Source organism: Lissotriton helveticus, chromosome 2_1, assembly GCF_964261635.1.
Source record: "Lissotriton helveticus chromosome 2_1, aLisHel1.1, whole genome shotgun sequence".
NCBI classification, from domain to species: Eukaryota; Metazoa; Chordata; class Amphibia; order Caudata; family Salamandridae; genus Lissotriton; species Lissotriton helveticus.
The window spans coordinates 191,185,295-191,203,986 of record NC_136059.1 but is presented as its reverse complement, the minus strand read 5'-3'; the positions used below and the strand labels follow the sequence as shown (position 1 = coordinate 191,203,986).

Here is an 18,692-nt window from a genome sequence, read left to right as displayed (position 1 = left end):
ATGGCCACCCGCACCACCCCTAGACCGGAAGAACCCGAATGGTCAGCACCTCCTCCCCCGATCGCTCCCGAAGAAGACTCCATCCATACCGACCACCCGGAACCAACCCCAGAGGGGTCCGCACAGCCCCCCGAACTTCCCGACCTGGCTCAGTGGCGTCAAGAAGGGGGGCCCACCCAAGAACAATTCCGGCAGGAGCAAAAGACCTGTCCCTCCCTCGAGGGACTGCGACAGCAAGCGCTCGCCCAGGGCCAAGGAGACACCACCGGGGCCCACTGGGTTTATTGGGACATTGATCTCTTGTACAGCGAGCAGAGAATCGCAGAGCTGGGGGCCGGTCGAGTGCTGGTGGTGCCCCTCCGCTTCAGAGACTTCCTGTTGAACTTGGCCCATGATGTCCCCCTGGCTGGGCACCTGGGGCAAGACAAAACCTACCACCGCCTGGTAACTCACTTTTTTTGGCCCAAAATGAGAAATGACGTCTCCAACCACTGCCGGTCCTGCCCGACCTGCCAGGCCAGCGGGAAGAGCGGCCGCAAACTCAAGGCACCCCTACAACCATTCCCCGTGGTGACCACCCCGTTCAAAAGGGTGGGAATAGACATTGTGGGGCCCCTGGACCCCCGAACAGCACAAGGGCATCGCTTCATCCTGGTCCTGGTGGACCACGCCACCCGCTATCCTGAAGCGGTCCCCCTTCGTACTATAACAGCCCCAGTAGTGGGTCGAGCCTTAATGGGGATCTTTTCTCGAGTGGGCTTCCCCCGGGAAGTCGTCAGCGACAGGGGTACGAACTTTATTTCAAAGTATATGAAATCCCTCTGGCAGCAGTGCGGGGTCACTTACCGATTCACAACCCCCTATCACCCCCAGGGAAACGGACTGGTCGAGCGGTTCAACCGCACTCTCAAGGGGATGATCATGGGGCTAGAAGAACCCCTACGCCGCCAGTGGGACGTGCTACTACCGTGCCTCCTCTTCACCTACCGAGAAGTCCCCCAGAAGTCCCTCGGCTTCAGCCCCTTCGAACTCCTGTACGGACACCCCGTTCGCGGGCCTCTCAGCCTAGTGAAGGAGGAATGGGAAATGGCCCCCCTAAAAACCCCTCCAGACGTCTACAAGTACCTCCTGACCCTCCGCAATCAGACCCGGAAATTCAGGGAGATCGCCAAAGCCAATCTTGAGGCCAGTCAAGAGGACATGAAGAAGTGGTACGATCAACATGCCTCCTCCATCGAGTTTGAACCGGGTCAGCAGGTATGGGTGATGTCCCCCATCGAACCGTGTGCCTTGCAGGACAAATGGACAGGGCCCTTCAAGGTGATCGAGCGCAAGAGTCCCGTCACCTATCTCATCGACCTGGAGTCCCCCCGGAACCCCCTCCGGGTTCTCCACGCCAACAGACTCAAACCCCACTTCGTGCGCTCAGAGCTCAGCCTGCTGATGGCTACCGACAGTGGCGCAGAAGGAGACTCCGAGCCCCTCCCTGACCTACTGAGGACCCGTGAAAGAGATGGTTCGGTGGACGGGGTCCGACTCTCCGAGGCCCTGACCCCAGAGCAGCGTCAAGATTGTCGGGCCCTCCTGATGCCGTTCGCAAACCTGTTCTCCCTCGCACCCGGAGTCACCTCCTGGTGCCTGCACGACGTGGACACTGGGGACAGTCCTCCTGTCCGACACCGGGCGTACCGAGTACCGGATCGGGTACGTACATGCATCCAAGAAGAGGTCTCCAAGATGCTCGCCCTCGGGGTCATCGAACCTTCGGACAGTCCCTGGGCCAGCCCGGTCGTCCTGGTCCCCAAGGCCGCGGCCCCGGGCACCACACCTGAGCTCCGATTCTGCATCGACTATCGGGGTCTGAACGCGGTCACCCGAACCGACGCTCACCCTATCCCCCGAGCAGATGAACTAGTCAACCGCATGGGGGCAGCCCGCTACCTAAGCATCTTCGACCTGACAGCGGGCTACTGGCAGATCGGCCTCACCCCCAGGGCCCAAGAACGTTCCGCTTTCTCCACCCCGGATGGGCACTACCATTTCAGAGTGATGCCATTCGGCATGAAGAACGCTCCAGCCACTTTTCAAAGACTGGTGAACCAGGTATTGGCAGGCCTCGAAGAATTCATCGCCGCCTACCTGGACGACATCGCGGTATACAGCCGCCACTGGACAGACCACCTCCACCACCTCCGAGAGGTCCTGCAGGCCCTCCAACAGGCCGGCCTCACCATAAAGGCCAGCAAGTGCCAAATCGGCCAGGGGTCCGTGACCTACCTCGGACACCAAGTGGGGAGCGGTCTGGTGGCCCCCCTCCAACTCAAGGTAGCTGCCATTCAGTCCTGGCAACCCCCCGAAACACAAACCGAGGTCCGAGCCTTCCTGGGGCTCACCGGATACTACCGGCGGTTCGTGAAGGACTATGGCAGCATTGTGGGGCCCCTCACGGAACTCACGTCTAAGAATCACCCAAAAAGAGTCAACTGGACTCCCGACTGTCAAGCGGCCTTCGAGAAGCTGAAGGCCGCCATGTGCACCGCTCCTGTGCTCCAGGCCCCCGACTACAGCCGCGAGTTCATCGTTCAGACCGATGCCTCCGACCATGGTATTGGGGCCGTCCTCTCCCAACTGAACCCCGAAGGAGTCGACCAACCAGTGGCCTTCATCAGCAGACGCCTACTGCCCCGAGAACAGCGCTGGAGCACCATTGAGCGAGAGGCCTTCGCAGTAGTATGGGCCCTCAAGAAGCTCCGGCCTTACCTCTTCGGAACCCACTTCCGGGTACAAACAGATCATCGGCCCCTGCAATGGCTCATGCAAATGCGGGGGGAAAACCCCAAACTATTGCGATGGTCCATCTCCCTGCAGGGGATGGACTTCACTGTAGAGCATCGCCCTGGTCAAGACCACGCCAACGCGGACGGCCTGTCCCGCTTTTTCCGCCTCGACGAGGAAAGTCCCCAAGAGGATGGGTGACTCTCCCCGCCTTCAGCTGGGGGGGACGCATGTTGGACAGGCCCCATGAAGGGCTCGCTCCCTCCCCGCATGACAGGGCCCTGGTACCGGCCTTCCAGGTACTACCCGCAGAAGCAACCCCCAACCCGTCCCCCATGGGACGTCTGCTCCTGGGAATCCCTGTGTCCCTGGCCTGGGCCACCGTCAGCACCCTTGCCCGGGCCAGCCGCCATCTTAGACACTGCACCACGAGGCCGCGTGGCCTCAGCTCGACCCCAACCCCGGGCCTGGCCAGGCCCCGACATCCCGGCACCACCATCCACCCAGGAGGTGAACGGACCACTTGGCCGGTCAATGGGAGTAAGAAGTGTCGATGGCTCTCTCCCGCCAGGTGCCGATCACCCCCAGCCTCCCCGGGCGCTGGCTCCACCCCCCTGCTGGGTGTCTGGACTCCCTCATCCCGGACCTCCCGACCTCCAAGAGCGAGGGTCCGGACATCAAAGAGTGCCAGACCTATAACTGAGGCAGCCCCAGAACAGGAAGGCAGTTGTATCCTGGAGTCAAGAGACACCGCGACGAACTCATCCTTGACGGACTGCTGGCGCTGCCGCAGCCCTGCCTTGTGAACTATTGTCCTGCCTGCTGGCGCTGCCGCGGCCTTCTGCAACCTTCATCCTCGTGGGACCTGCTGGCGCTGCCGCGGCCCGTTGTAACCTTCATCCTCGTGGGACCTGCTGGCGCTGCCGCGGCCCGTTGTAACCTTCATCCTCGTGGGACCGGCTGGCGCTGCCGCGGCCCGTTGCAACCTTCATCCTCGTGGGACCTGCTGGCGCTGCCGCGGCCCGTTGTAACCTTCATCCTCGTGGGACCTGCTGGCGCTGCCGCGGCCCGTTGCAACCTTCATCCTCGTGGGACCTGCTGGCGCTGCCGCGGCCCGTTGCCACCTACGACCTCTTCGGGACCTGCTGGCGCTGCCGCGGTCTGACCCGTCCGAACACCGAGCTCGAGGATTGTGAGCTATCACCGTTCCACCGCCGTACCTACGGGTACCAAGACTGTCCCGCTACCCCCTTCCCTAATGGAGACTAGAATTGAGAGGATCATCGTGTCCTGATCTCATTGTATCGTACTACCTTACTTCAAGAACTGCCTATAAAAGGTGTTAATCTGATCTTCGTGTGGTGTCCATCTGTGGGGGGGAAGTTACTTGTCTGTACGATCGCTGGGGACGGCCCTCACCGGAGGCCTCTTCCCTTGTGCTCGGCCGACCCTCCAGGTCCCCGTCTAACAGGAAGAAATCGTTTTTGCTGGGAATGTCTTTTTCTGACTTTTCTGATCTAAAGTGCAGCTGCGGAATGCACGTTAGCATGATCTATGTGCACCCACTACACAAGACACTTTTAAATAAAAATACCTGCCCGCTGGACACCTATATAGGGGTTCCGCTTTGAAAAGGTACTCTCACAGCAGAGATATGCTATGTACGTGGCAGTCACACCAGCTTCGTAGAATGTTCAGTACAGCACTCTCTCCTGTACACCATACGATATGTAAATACTTTGCTTGAAAGGCACTTAGGTGAATCTTTTTGATCTGACTATGTGAGTGTTTTAACCGGAGTCCTCTGAACAAGTGGCGCTTTCATTGTAAAAGGACGGAGTCTTGCTCTGAATGCGCCTCGGTCCCAAGCAGAGCAGCACCACAGCACCAGGTGCACTTGGGGACATGAGGAGGCTTCGGAGGCAACGCGCCTAGGCTAGCACCCTAGCTTTCACCCACACCCCCTGGTGGTAGGGACTCCAGTAATGCGTATTTTAAGGCATGGGGCAGACGGACCTTTGAGGCTGGGGCGTGGTGCACTGAGGGGGTGGGCACCTAACCTCGGCTCTCGTCCGTTGGGGCTGTGTGTGAGGGCCGGACCCCCCAGTGGGAAGGAACACCCAGAAAGAGCCCTACTCAGTGCTCCAGTCAGCTACTGCCCTGGTACTGAGAAGGACAAACACCTGTGTGAGGAACGCTTCCACCTCACGGGGCAGGAGGCCAGGAAGGTGTGTGCTCTGAGCTCCTACCATAGTCCTGAACCAGAGGATCTGAAGGGGGTGTGGGTTGGGTATGGGGAGGAACATGCCCTTTGCACCCCGTAGATGGTGCAGTGTGTGTGACAGGCATTCCAACCTCAGAGGACAGGAGGCCAGGATGAGGCCTGCTCAGAGGAGCTTCAGCAACAAATAGACCTGGACACGAGGGGGTGACAGGGATAGGGGGCACCTGCCCCAGGCACCCTTAGGAGATGCTGCGTGTGAGGCCTGGACCAACCTGAGGACAGGAAAAGCAAGGAAAGGACCAACCAAAAGTACTAACTATAGCGATGTGCACAAACAGGGCCTTGCAGCCAAAGGTGTGTGGGAGAAAAGTTCACCCTGTATTATGGAGCAGTCACCGGCCACTTAAGGGCACAGGGCCAGCTCCTGCCCCATCTGACACCAACAGTGCCCCGTGCAGAACAAACACATATGCCACACTGTCTGGGGAAGTTTGAACGCATTCAGGTATGTCAGGACATTATACGTATTAGGCAGCCACCACTATCACATCCTGGTCGGATTCATCCATCTGCCAATAACCACCACCTGCCTGTCTGCCTCTAAGCTCCCATTCACCTGTCTGCCTCTACCCTCCCATCCACCTGTCTGCATCTACCCTCCCATCCACCTGCCTCCTCTAAGCTCCCATCCACCTGCCTCTACAACCTACTATCCACCTGCCTGACTTCCATCCACCTGCATGCATCTAACCTCCATCCACCTGCCTGGGTCTAAGCTCCCATCCTGCTGCCTCCTCTAATCTCCCACCCACCTGCCTATAACCTGGTATCCACCTGTTTGTCTCCCATTCACATGCCTCCTCAAACCTCCCACCCACCTGCCTGCCTGTAAGCTCCCATCCACCTGCCTGTCTCCCATCCACCCTTTCACTATTTCTACACCACTCTCAACTCTGATGACCAACTCACTGTTATTGTGTTTTTACTTATTGCATTTATTTAAATGTGCCCTGCATTCACAAGACAGTGCATGGACTGTTTGTTAGGTGTGATGTTCTATAGCCTCAGCCTCTTTGTATAAGATTATTGTTATGTTATGTTATAGGGAATTTATTGAGCGCACATACACCAAAGGTCTCTTGGCGCTGAATTGGAAGCTACCCCAGAAGCAGTCTCTGTGGCTCTTTGCACACACCCAGATAGACATGAGTGCACATTGTGTACATATTACACAGAAAATCTATAGATGAAGAATACTTGTGTAGCTCAGCAGTGCCATCGAGGTAGCCTGTTTCCCACGTGGACAGGAATGTCCTAGGAAGTGCAGAGAGCTTGGAAAATAGCAAGAGGGGCATTCAGAGCTACATGGCTCCTCCTGCGCCCCAGTGTTTCTTGTTCCCCACTTGGCACACATCATGGCGTCGGCGGATGGTGATGAACTTAACATTTTGCCCCCCCCTAGAAACAATTCTGCGGACGCCCATGCCGAGGAATCGATCAAAATAAACACTTATCACTGGCACTCCGGGCTTGCATCAGCGGTTCTTGAAACTCGCCTCCCAGCACGCGCGCGCACTCCAGCTGCATTGTGGGAGGAGAGTAACAAACACCATGTATCCCCTCACCAGACATCACCCGCCGGTGACACCCGGTCCTTCGGGAGTCGCTCGACCCTGTGCGTCAAAAATCTACATTACATGGTAAAAAGAAAAGCAGTAAGCAACAAATACCGGCCTGGCAGGTGTGCCTTTACAAATGTTGTAGAGCTTTATAAATACACGGAACATCAGGGAAATCCTAAAAAGCGCCCACGGCATGGCTCCTAAATGTTACAGAATATAAACAAATGATGCCTACACATTTCTTGACTGGGGAATGTGGCAGGAGTTCCGCGGCAGTGTATTTTTATCGCTACTCTGAGTCTATCCATGAAGAAATGAGTCCACGTTTTAGGACTCACTTCATAAAGCTGTGACATAAAGTTTTTTCATTCATATACGTCTGCATTCCACGGAAATTCGTCAACATTTTTTGCACAATCTTATCCGGAAAGTTTTATATAACAAGCCGTCAGCGTGCACACTCCCGAACTTCCGGTTTCGGGATGTGCACGCTCACGGCTGTCTTGAGGCGGGAGCGGTGGCAGCAGGAGTGGCGGCGGGTGGCAGCAGAAGTCAGGAGTGGCGGCTAAGGCCGCTGATGCGGTAAGTGGGGCATAGTGGGGGGCGGTGTGTGTGTATGTGTGTCTGTGCGACTGTGTGTGTGTGCGTGCGTCTGTCTGCGCATCTGTTTGTGTGTCTGTGTATGCGTGTGTGCGTGTCTTCAGCTGGCCTGCATAAGCGCGTTCACAGACCAGAAACGCCGCGCGTTCCCTGACCTGTCTCCCTTCAGAGCCAACTCCACGACAGTTCCCTGACCTGTCTCCCTTCAGAGCCAACTCCACGACAATAGGTCGAGAGAGCTCGACCTAAAAAGGACATTGGAAGGACTGTGTAAAGACTGGACTGAGCTGCCATTCAGCCATCCACGATTTCTCATGCCCAAGGGAGGCTGCACCCACCAGTGTGTAGGAGGACTTCTGTGATCCAGGACTGAGGCTCTGAGTGCCAGATTTCCAAGGGGACAAAGTCATGGAAGATTACAACCTGCGGCTGAGTATCCACACTGGAATAGGGACTGCTGAGCTGAGGGACGGACACTGGAGATGCCCATGCAAAGCTTCTACCCAGAGGAGAAGCCCAGAGACAACTGCCTGGTATGGGCCTGTGTGGTGGAGTGCCAAATGTGCCACTCCAGATCAAGACTGCCCAGAGGAGGTGAGGTGTGCAGTAGCTGTGCCAGTGTGGTGGTCAATCATGGTAGAACTGTGCCAGTGACTTTGTGTCCCATGCTGTAGTATACCATGGAAGAACAGTTTTTAGACTGAATGCCCATGCTGCCTTCATCATTGTGTCCAGCGCAGCTGGGCCACTTCAGCATAAACTTCTCCGTGCTGCCAACCAGTGCAATGGGACTCCTTCCTCGTGTAGCTGCATTCACTGCCAAAATCATATGCCCCCCAGCATGGCTGTGATGCTATATTGTGTGCCTGGACATGCTATTGACATTGTTGAGACTCAGCGTGGCAGGCCTGCTCCACTGTGTCAGTCTGTGTAAGCCGTGACCCAGAGTGGAGAGCATAAGCATAAAAGACCCTGAATGGCAAGGCACCTGTGTCCTCAGAATCCTGTCCATTCAGCTGGGACGCCCATCAACCCGATCTGCGTCTTGCACCACTTGTCTGGACTGACTGCTCCACTATCAGCTCTCGCGAAGGCACCTGGGAAGAGGGGCAGAGCCATGCATGAGGTCTGCAAAGACCAGCAGAAGTGCTCTTAAAGACTGAAATGCATCCTTGGACCCGGTAACGGTGGAACTACTTCCAGGCAGACCCAGATTAATAAGGTAAGGAGAGGTCAGAACTCTCTGTACCCAGAGACTGTCCACATCGTCACCAACTTGGGAGAGGTGGGTGTTGCCTGGAGTTGCGGGTAGAAGATCGCCTACGCCACATTCATACACAGTTTTAATCACTATTCCCAATTTCAGTGTTACGCACTCCCAAAGGACTGTGGCTGTTTAGCACAGTGACACAGCTGTAGAGTAGCCTTGCGTACTGTATTGAGCTCCATTAGGATCCTGCTTAGTATTGAGTTAATAAAAACAAAATACTTATCTTTTATTAAGAGCATTTACTGCCTGGACTGTGCGCAGTGTTGAGTCCTGAGTCTCTAAGTCTGCACCAGCGCCCTGCCCTAGCCATGGACCACTTCCAAAGAGAGTCAAGTGCTAAAGGGTTGTACTTGGTCCATAGTGAGTAAGAGCTTCGCGAACAGTGGTAAACACACATAACCTCCAAGGTTGTGGCATAGTAGCTCTTGTAAGCCTGGGACCTCCCCCCAGGTTGGGTCTGACATGCATGGTCACCAAAAGAGAACTGTAATGGTAGTGAAGTCTCCCTCCATGGCACTGAGGCCAGAGGTGCCTCATCAACAGTTTGGTCTACATCGGGCATCTTTTTAGCTCTCTGAAGAAGAATATAGTAAAAATCAGGTCCATATTCTCCTCTATGCCCTGCACTTTTATGTATAATCCGTTGGCACATTTCACTTGAATACACCTTCTTCAAATGAAGGAACGTATGACTGATCACATGATGGGGTAATATGATAATAGTACTTTATATGATATGCTTCTCTTAAAGTACCTTTAAAACTATCTGCCAGATTCCTGAAAACCCTATTCTGCGAATTCTAAATTGCGATTAATACCGAATCGCAATTTAGAATTCGCATAATGGGATTCATGTAAATCTGCGACTAAATATAGCGATTCGCATTCGGCCGCAAAAGCCGATAGCGATTTCCCTTAAATCGCATAAAATTCGCAAAAACGGGCAAATTCCGTGTTGAAATTGCGATCTCGCTATTAGCGACATCGCAAAAACGGGAAGTCGCATTTCGTGCACAGTGATGACATCACAACCAGGAAGCAGGCTGTTCCCTCCCTCATTCAGAATACTGAGGCAGAATTGGAAGCAGCACAGCTCACAGCTCCACTCCAACCACCTCCAGTTTTTGCTTTTGGATCCTGCAGGCTGCAGCTATGTCACAGGAAGCACCAGGGACCAGTGACACAGGGAGAAAGCGTAAATTGAAATTCTCCGAACAGGAGCTGGAATATCTAATCGATGGAGTCTGTAAAGACCATAACAAACTTTTTGGCACGGACTCCAGGAGGGTGCCAGAGGCCGAGAAACGCCGACTGTGGTTGCGCATACGCGCGAAAGTGAACTCTGTTGGAGTAACACAGAGATCAATAGATGAACTCAAAAAGAGGTGGTACGACCTCCGAGGTCGTGCCAAGGAGAGGGTGGCTGAGAGGCTGGGTGAGCGCCTTGCAACAGGAGGGGGAGAGCCTACAGTCCCTCCCAATACCCCATTGGAGGATCGTGTCGAGGACACATTACAACCTGAGGCATGCGTGGGGGTAACCCGTCTGGACTCATCCCGACCCACCCAAGACAGCCAAGGAAAGTGCCATGCGACTGCGACCCTGTCCCCTAACAATGGCCATGACCCTATAGCTACTCATAATAAACCCCAGTCATGCAGCCCATGCACACCAGAATATCCCTATAGCATTGTGGGACATGTAGTCTGACCACAATGTCCTAAATTCCCATGCAGCCAGACATGTCCTAATGTACTCAATGCAACAGCCAGTCAGGGAATTGTAGCCAGCATGCATGTAGCAACCTCACATGTCAAAGATACATGTAATTAATCAACGTCCACTTTCCATCACAGGTGGCGCTGATAACACCAGCAGCGAAAGTGAGGGGCTGCAAATTGACGACACACAAGAGGATCCTGAGGGTGAGGAAGAAACATCCACACAACCAGCCCCATCTGCCCAAGCACCAGTGCCAGCAGGCGTACCACCACCTGCAAGGCCAGCTACAACAGGCGCACCACCATCATCAGCAGTGAGACCCATGCTAGTGGCATCGGCAATCCCAGCAGCTGCAAGACCAGCGACACAACGCACACCTACTGTGCCCACCCAGCCCAGCAGGCAGGTCAGGGAGCGGCGCCAAAATACAGCACGCACCACCAGGAGGGGGATGACTGTGCGTGTGCTAGGGCTCTCAATAGAGTACCGCATGCTGCGCGTGCACCAATTACAGGCACGACACCTGCAGCTGCACAATACAGGCAGGAATATTGCCCATCTGTCCGACCGGATGGACCGGATGACCACTGCTATGGAGGGAAACACTGCGGCCATGGTTAGGCAGCGAAACCTCTGCCGCCACCGCCAGCTCCTCACACGCCTCACGGCGTACACACGCTCCAATTATGTTATTGGGAACGCCACTTCCCAGCTGGCCCGTAGGTCTCTGACCATGCAACTCCAGATGGTCCAATGCAATCAGGACGTGGCACGGGCACTGGAGCAGGTAACCACTGCTGTTCAGGCTCTGCAGCCAAATGGCCATGGCCATGCAGGAGGGGATGACACAAGTGAGGGGACATCTACTCACAGCAGCCTGTCTTCGTCACATGGTAGTGTTTCACGCCGCAGCAGCAGGCCCACTGCGGCATCACGTGCTCAGCCGTAGGAAGAGCCAGAGAGGCGCCTGGGAGCCGCGGGCCGGAGGCGCCAATGGCATTGATGTCCATAGGGCAGGGACATGCTGCTGACATAAGCATGCCCCCTCCAAAATGTCGAGTAGTATGAAGCAATACTCCTCTAATGTTACAGTTTGAACTAATTCCATATTATTGTGCAACCAACAATAATATTTATTCTATGATAATACATCAGACTCATGTCATTATTTCTAGTGTCATGCATGAGTGAAGTGTTGGGTGAGGGGAGTGGGTGCACTAGAAACAGTTCATAGTGATTTGGTTGCGCCTTCTGTGTCCCTCAGCAGGATTTTCCCCGCGTGCATGATGCGCATGTGCTGGTGGGCGTTGGTCCCCTTCAGACTCACTGCCAGAGATGTCAACAGGGATCCTGCGCTTGGTAGCAATGTTGTGAAGTATTGCACACACGGCCACGATGCGGCAGCAGACCTCAGGACTGTATTTCATGGCCCCACCTGTCTTGTGCAGTATGCGGAACCTGCTTTTCAACAGTCCAAATGTCCTCTCAATACAATTCCTTGTGCGTATGTGTGATGCATTAAATCGCCGTTGCTGTGGTGTTGCAGGGTTGAGGTATGGGGTGAGGAGGTACTCACGGAGTGCATAGCCGCTGTCACCTGAATGAAAGGAGCAGAGGGTGAGTGCCTATTCTGCGCAGCTACATGATCACAGTGTACAATTTTAGGGCATGTGTACTTACCTAGTAGGTGTCCTTCCCCAAAGTCTCCCCTGGCCAGTCGTGTGTGGATGCCGCTGTGCCTGAAGATGAAGGAGTCATGTGTGCTCCACGGGTACTGTGCCACAATGTCCGTGATGATTGTTTTTGCATTGCACACCATCTGAATGTTGAGGGAGTGGTAGCTTTTCCGGTTGCGGGACATGTACTCAGTTTCAGCAGGTGGGCAAATATGGATGTGTGTACAGTCAATACATCCAATGACGTGTGGGAATTGCGCTACATTGTAAAATTGCAGCTTGGTCTCATTGAGGTCCTGTTGGCTGGTGGGGAATGATATATAGTGGTGTAGCCGGGTCAGCATTGCCTCCAGGAAACTACTTAGGCAGCGGGACATGCTGGGCTGGGCTATCTGCAACAGCGACCATCCCCTGGAAGCTACCGGAGGCCAGGAGGTGCAGGCAGCACAATACCTGCACATGTGTGGGCACGGCATTGGTCCTCCTTGTAGGGTGCTGCATCAGGGGGTCTAGGTCCCGGATGAGCTTGATAATCATAGACCCACTCAGGCGGTACTTGGCATAGATTTGCTCCCTGGTTTGGCCCAGAAGGGTGACCCGCTGGCGGAAAATCCGGTCCTGTATCCTCCGTCTGTTGCGTGCAGCTCGCTGCAGCCTACGCCGCCTCACCAGCATGTAGAGTCCAGGCATTGTGGGAATCCCCAGGCTCCAGCTGCATGTCCTTAAATGTGTTTGGTCAGCCCTGCACCTGTTGGGACTAACCATACTGTTTTTAAAACTACTGGTTACTACCTGATTTGAGTTCTTCTTAATTTGCGCGTCGCTATTAGCGATTTTATCGTTTTTCGCTATTAGCGATTTTTCATGAATGCCGATTGCGACTGATTTGCGAGTTCGCAATTGAATTTGCAGAATCCATGGATTTTCGCAATTTCAGATTCGCAATTGCCCTTCCTCAAGGATTCTGTGAATCTAATTGCGAACTCGCAATTTTTATTTTGCGAATACGCAATTTTGGTATTTTCTGTTTCTTGAATTCCTTTCCGTCAAATTGCGCTCGCAATTGCGAATTCGCAGCTATTGCGATCGCAATTTGGCTTCATGAATCTAGCTGATAATGTTGCCAGAAATGATAATTAAATATGAACGTGCGTCATAGTTAGTGACCTTATGTTGTATTATTTTCGCAGGAACATATCAACTTGCTTTGATAGTAGAGTAGAGATAAAAACGTATTATATATATATATATATATATATAATGTATGCGTCACTCTATGCCTGAAAGGGTATTGTTTTTACTTATACTGGGTGCTCCCTTGTGTCTGGACGAAGCTGTACCTCTCTGAAGAGCTCTAAGTAGAGCGAAACACTGTGTCAGGGGTTTGTTTGACTCATTTCAGGTTGGCTTGGTTGGTAATTTACCAATTCAAAGCTGTAATATTGTGCCTGGAGTGGTAATTGGCTTTGGTCTATTTACAGCTCGACATGGACAGCACTGTGCTAGTCCTATGCTCAAAGACTTTGCTGTAAAAAGTCTTTAAGTCTTTGTCCATTTGTTTCTCGGCGTGGATGGCACTGTGCTAATCCTATGCTTAAAGACTTTGATGGAAAAGCTGACATTTGAGGTGAGCAGATCTACAGTGTTGCTGGTGTTGAGAGTGCTCTATACAGGAGCTGCTTTCCACCTAAACTTGAGAACTACCCAGAGTTCTCTGCTTCTTTTTTTAATAATTTATGCGTCACTCTATGCCTGAAAGTGTATTGTTTACACACATATATATATATATATATATATATATATATATATATATATATATATATATATATATATATATACATATATGACAGAAATCGTCCTCCAGCCACACTTCCGATCTGTACGAGGTGAACCCAGGTAGATGGTGCAAATTTTTTATTTGTTTAGCCCAACAACATAACCGCCACGACGCGTTTCAGCCCACGTAGGGCCTTGGTCACATGACGTGTCGATAGGATTGCAACAATTTAAAGTGCCAGTGCATGAAAGTACTTCCCCTTCCAGTCCATAGACATAGAAAACATGCTTTGTTGGTATAATTGCATAAATGCTAGCACTGTTAATGTGCGAAATAAGTTAATCCGTGTGTAATACACAGTTGTGCAGTCAATATGCTAAATTCAAATGTAAGAACTTATGCATAGATGAAAACATCAATTGATACACTGAAAATTTACAAAGATGAAAATATCCACTTCGTAGAGCTATATATACACGTATAAATACATAAATAAATAAATACATAAATATTTAAATATTTGAATTAAAATACATATCCATACCTCTTTTAAAATTCACATATATATATATATATATATATATATATAGAAAATATATACATATATAAAAATTCATAAATTAATAGAGATACAATTGAATTTTTGTCTGTATTCAAATATATCTACATACATTTTTCAGTTGTAAAGATTGCATTGCACTATTAAAACAGGTTGTTATCTATGCATTCGGTTTCTTAAAATATGTATATGGTTGCAAAAAGAGCAGTCTTAAGAAGTTTTCAAATTAATTACATCTTAAAATAAAAACTCACTGCTCTTAAATATATATCAGGGTCTACCAGCCAAAGTCTGGTTTTTCCCAAAAATGTCCGCCCCTGTGGGCACTGACCAACTCAATTCATATAACCATATTATGTCCGACTACAGGGAGTACTTGTAAAATCAGTGTGCAACATTTGTGCTAACCCTGTGGAAAAATATACTTAAAAAAGAGAAAATCCTATATATATATTTCTATATATAGAGAGAGATATATGGATATACATATTTATATATATATATATATATATATATATATATATATATATATATATATATATATACAAAGACATTTAAAAAAATTATATTTATAGAAATTAGTTTATAGATATTGCCATCATTTTATGAGAACTTGTCTTTGTAGTGTTTCTTTTGCTTACATTGGCATACTATCAAACGTAAATTAACTTGAAACCTGATATTAGCGCCTAGACATGTTCTCTGCATCCTAAGCGTGGTCATAAGCACAACTGTGCGCCATCAGCATAGCTATGGGAGACTGCCCTTCAGGCTGTTAGCGGATAATTCCAGAATTTGAAGATTGATATTAGAAATTGGAGACAGAGCGAAGATAAGGACAAACCTCTCATAACAAAGATGAAGTTCGGGGTTTCAAATAAATCCAAACAGACTCTAGTGATGTCATTAGCCAAGACCAACGTAAGCCCAGTGAGCCCTGAAGACCATGTCAACTGTCCATAGTCTTTAAACAGGACAATGTGATTGATGGTGTTAAATGTAAGTGGCAGGTCAAGCATGATACCCAAAATTGGCATCCACCGTTGGGTTCAGCAGTAACATGGTCCCTAACATCGATCAATTATGTCTATTCTATATAATGCTAATCCTGATTAAATATGTAACTTGTTCTGGTGGGTATAATTGAGGAAAATTGGCACTCAGTTTTGGGAAATGACACTTGTTGAAAAGGGTGAAAAGGAAAAGAAAGAGAATTAAAGATGAAAAATAACCTGCAAGAGTGAGATATAGAGACAGGAAGTGTAGGGTGGTGGAAGAACAAGGCATGAGGTGTATTCTAGATAGGCAACCTAGATAGAAGGCAACTCCAAGATTCAGCAGCATTGCAGCAAGCCCCCATTAAAACCTGTGGTCATATTTAGTACTGCCGGCATACAAATATTTCCAAGTCAGGGCAAAGTATTTTAAATGGTGTCATTGAGGTTTTGTCTTTCATGTCTCTGGTGAGAGTGTAGCGATACACACAGGTAGCAGCCTCTTAACTATCTGAACTCACTTTCTCTAGCATCAAAACAAATCACCAATTAGATGAATAAAGTAACCTTACTTTCATGTTTTAATGTATTTTATTGTAGATTTTGTGATGTGAAGATGTTAATGACTTTTAGGATGCGTTTATGGTTTGTGATGTTAAACCGAATAAAGCATGTTTGCCTTGACTTGAAAGTAAACTCTGTGCCATACCTCCAAGGTGATGATCACTGAATCTCTGATGGGTTTACTCTGAGTCTCTCCGGCCTCCATTTGGAATCCACTTCCCATTATCATGCCGAACATCACTGAGGAAGAAATACAAAGTGTGAGAAGAAGCCCTTCTTCGACCATCAGTGATTCAAGTAAACTTTCACCACCTGATTTGGACCCTCAAGCTTGGGTTAAAATGGTGGAAGATTCCAGAATTCTCAACAATACCAGACTTTGGTCATTATCTTCTCCGAGTCGTTAAAACATCATATTGACGTGGTTCGAAAAGCACAAGACTTACTTTCATGAGTCGTGGTGATCATATTCCATAAACTACAAAACAGTAAAACAAGATGGAGGTGAAATTAAAAAAAATGGTAAACTGTAAACTATAAATATGATTAAGTGAAATGTTGCCCGAGACTCGCTGAGGTCAAGACGGCTGAAACTTTATCTCGGTCGGCTGCATTGGCAGCTTCACTCTACTTGAAAGCCATGTCCTAGGTTTAGCAACATGTGAACCCAGGAAGACAGAGCCTGAGCTTGTGGAGGAGTGGGGCTCACTGATTAGAGCGGCAGACCCTGATGCAGAGGTCTGGCCCGGGACCAGGGTTCAATTCCCGTCGCGGCAGGGTCTTGAGCTCAAATGTCCGCGGACCCGATAATTCTCGGCACGGTGCCTACTCAAATCATGGGGTCCCACGCTGCAACTCTGGGCAATAGCTTGCTTAGTCTCCACACCGGCCCTAATCGCTAAGGATGCCTGGCTTCACCAGGGGGGTGCCCAAGAGTTGGGCGCCTCACAGGAACAGGCCAGGACGGGTTCCTCAGCGGTTTATTCAGCGCGGGGACACACTGGTAAGTGTAACCATGCGCTTTATAAGCTTCAGAATTACAATTTTTTATGAGTGTGCCGAACTCCAGATCATATTGGGAACATTAATCTAATACGTACTGCTATGAAGATATTTAACTTATGCGGAGACAGCTGATATTGATGGTCTTCTGCATGCTTTTTACCAATAGGATTTCAGTTTGTGGCTGTAGGAAATTCCAGCTGCCTAGCTATGACCCCTAGATCTTTTGCTTTTTGCGCCCCCACCCCTATCCAATGATATCTGGAGCCTTTGTCTGCCTCTTCCCTTAGAGGTGTCTGTAAATAATCACCTCCACCAATGTAAAATAGGAAAGTTTGACTTTTGTCTCAATGGGCTGTAGGTATAGGGTGACAGATCTATTCAATAACAGAGGAAGAAGGAATAGAATGTATGGCATTTGTAGTTTGCTACACATATTAACATTGTGAAGCTAATTATATCACATTGAAGTGACACAGATCGATTCTTTTTCCATGTTGCTTTTATTCAAAAACGTAAGTCAAAAGATTAAAAATAAAACTCAAATCCGGTTTATTGAGACAAGGGTCGACTAAGTGAAGATGCATTCCTCAAAGTATATGTGTAGTTTAAGGAAGAGCAATGACATTACTACTTCTCACAGAATATTTTGTTTCTAAAAAAAGTGCTTACAAGGTTAATGCTCACATGGAAACATGAATACATGCACTATGAAAACATCTATGAAAAGGAGTTGCATTTCCTACTGATTTCTCCGTTTACGCGCGAGTTGTGTTGGACCCACCTTCTAGTGCAGAAGACGACGTCAGGGACTTGGAGACTGCTTTGCTTTCCTCATACACGCTTAGAAGGTCTGTATCTTCTATGGCAAAGTAGATGGGAAGCATTGTCTCATTTACCAGCAAGTCCATTTCCTCCTCCATGAAATGCTAGAAGCAAAAGACCACAGGGGATTCATAAACAAACAAAACAGGCCTGGTGGAGCAACAAAGTGTCACTATCTACAGTCCTGCCTGCATAGGCATAGGTGCAGCCTTGCTGCCCTAGGGCAGACAGTGTGAGCCACAACATTATATAGGTCCTTGACCATCAGTTAGGTGGATATATTTCATAGAACTCAATTCTTCTTCTTCAGAATAAATGCATCTTTCATGAACCTACATCTCATGGGATCCCATGTGTTTGGGACTGGAGTTTAATCAGGTAAGGATGTTACAGAAGGAGATCTAACAGTAAGAAGAGAAACCTGGGAGAGATGCTCAGCATGGTACAGTGTTAGCAGTAAGGCATACATTTCTGGGGATGTGTTATCATTCCTAGTTGATATAATAATGTAAGTACTGCTTTAAAAGAACTAAGCCAAAAGTGAGAATATGATTGAGCCAGGTCAGGTAATGCATGGTACTAAAAGGCTATGACTGTTGATGTTGCTTCAAGGCATTGGACATCATAGCATGCAATGTGAACTCATACCTGAAGCAGTAATCTGTGTTGCATCACTGCCGAAAAATATAACCCGCAAGAAAATATGGAAACCCACACCACCTCTGTAGGCCCCAGGAACCCCATCCCCTGGGGCCAAAATAAGCTTTTTGGGGAAGACTGTATGCGGGCCCCCTCCCAGGGCCTCTTTATCCCCTGGGGCCAGTGTCTTTTTGGGGAGGGAGGCATTGGCCCCTGTCTCAGAGCTGTGCAACAGCCCTGGGGACCCCATCCCTGGCCTGAAAAGATGGCAGTCACCCAGAGACCCCATCCCCTGCCCTAGTGCAGGCAGGGACCACAAACGTAATTCCCTGGCCACATTCTCCCAGGTGGGGAACTCAACTTTGCTCCCGTCCAATAGGTGCAGAGAAAAAACTATTCCCGCCAGGGTGAGAGCAAATGACAAAGCCGGCTCCTGCTGCAC

The 18,692-nt window shown here is 50.0% G+C and overlaps 1 protein-coding gene across 1 annotated transcript in view; it reads right to left on the bottom strand.

Moving 5' to 3' along the window:
- Positions 1–18,692, bottom strand: part of LOC144817844 (BOS complex subunit NCLN-like) — a 273,806-nt gene that overhangs the window by 159,300 nt on the left and 95,814 nt on the right. The window contains exons 3-4 of the mRNA XM_078674705.1: positions 17,571–17,715; positions 15,930–16,024 (exon numbers count right to left, since the gene is read on the bottom strand). Of these exons, the coding sequence (XP_078530831.1) occupies positions 15,930–16,024; positions 17,571–17,715 (240 nt within the window). The remainder of the gene's footprint in view (positions 1–15,929; positions 16,025–17,570; positions 17,716–18,692) is intronic.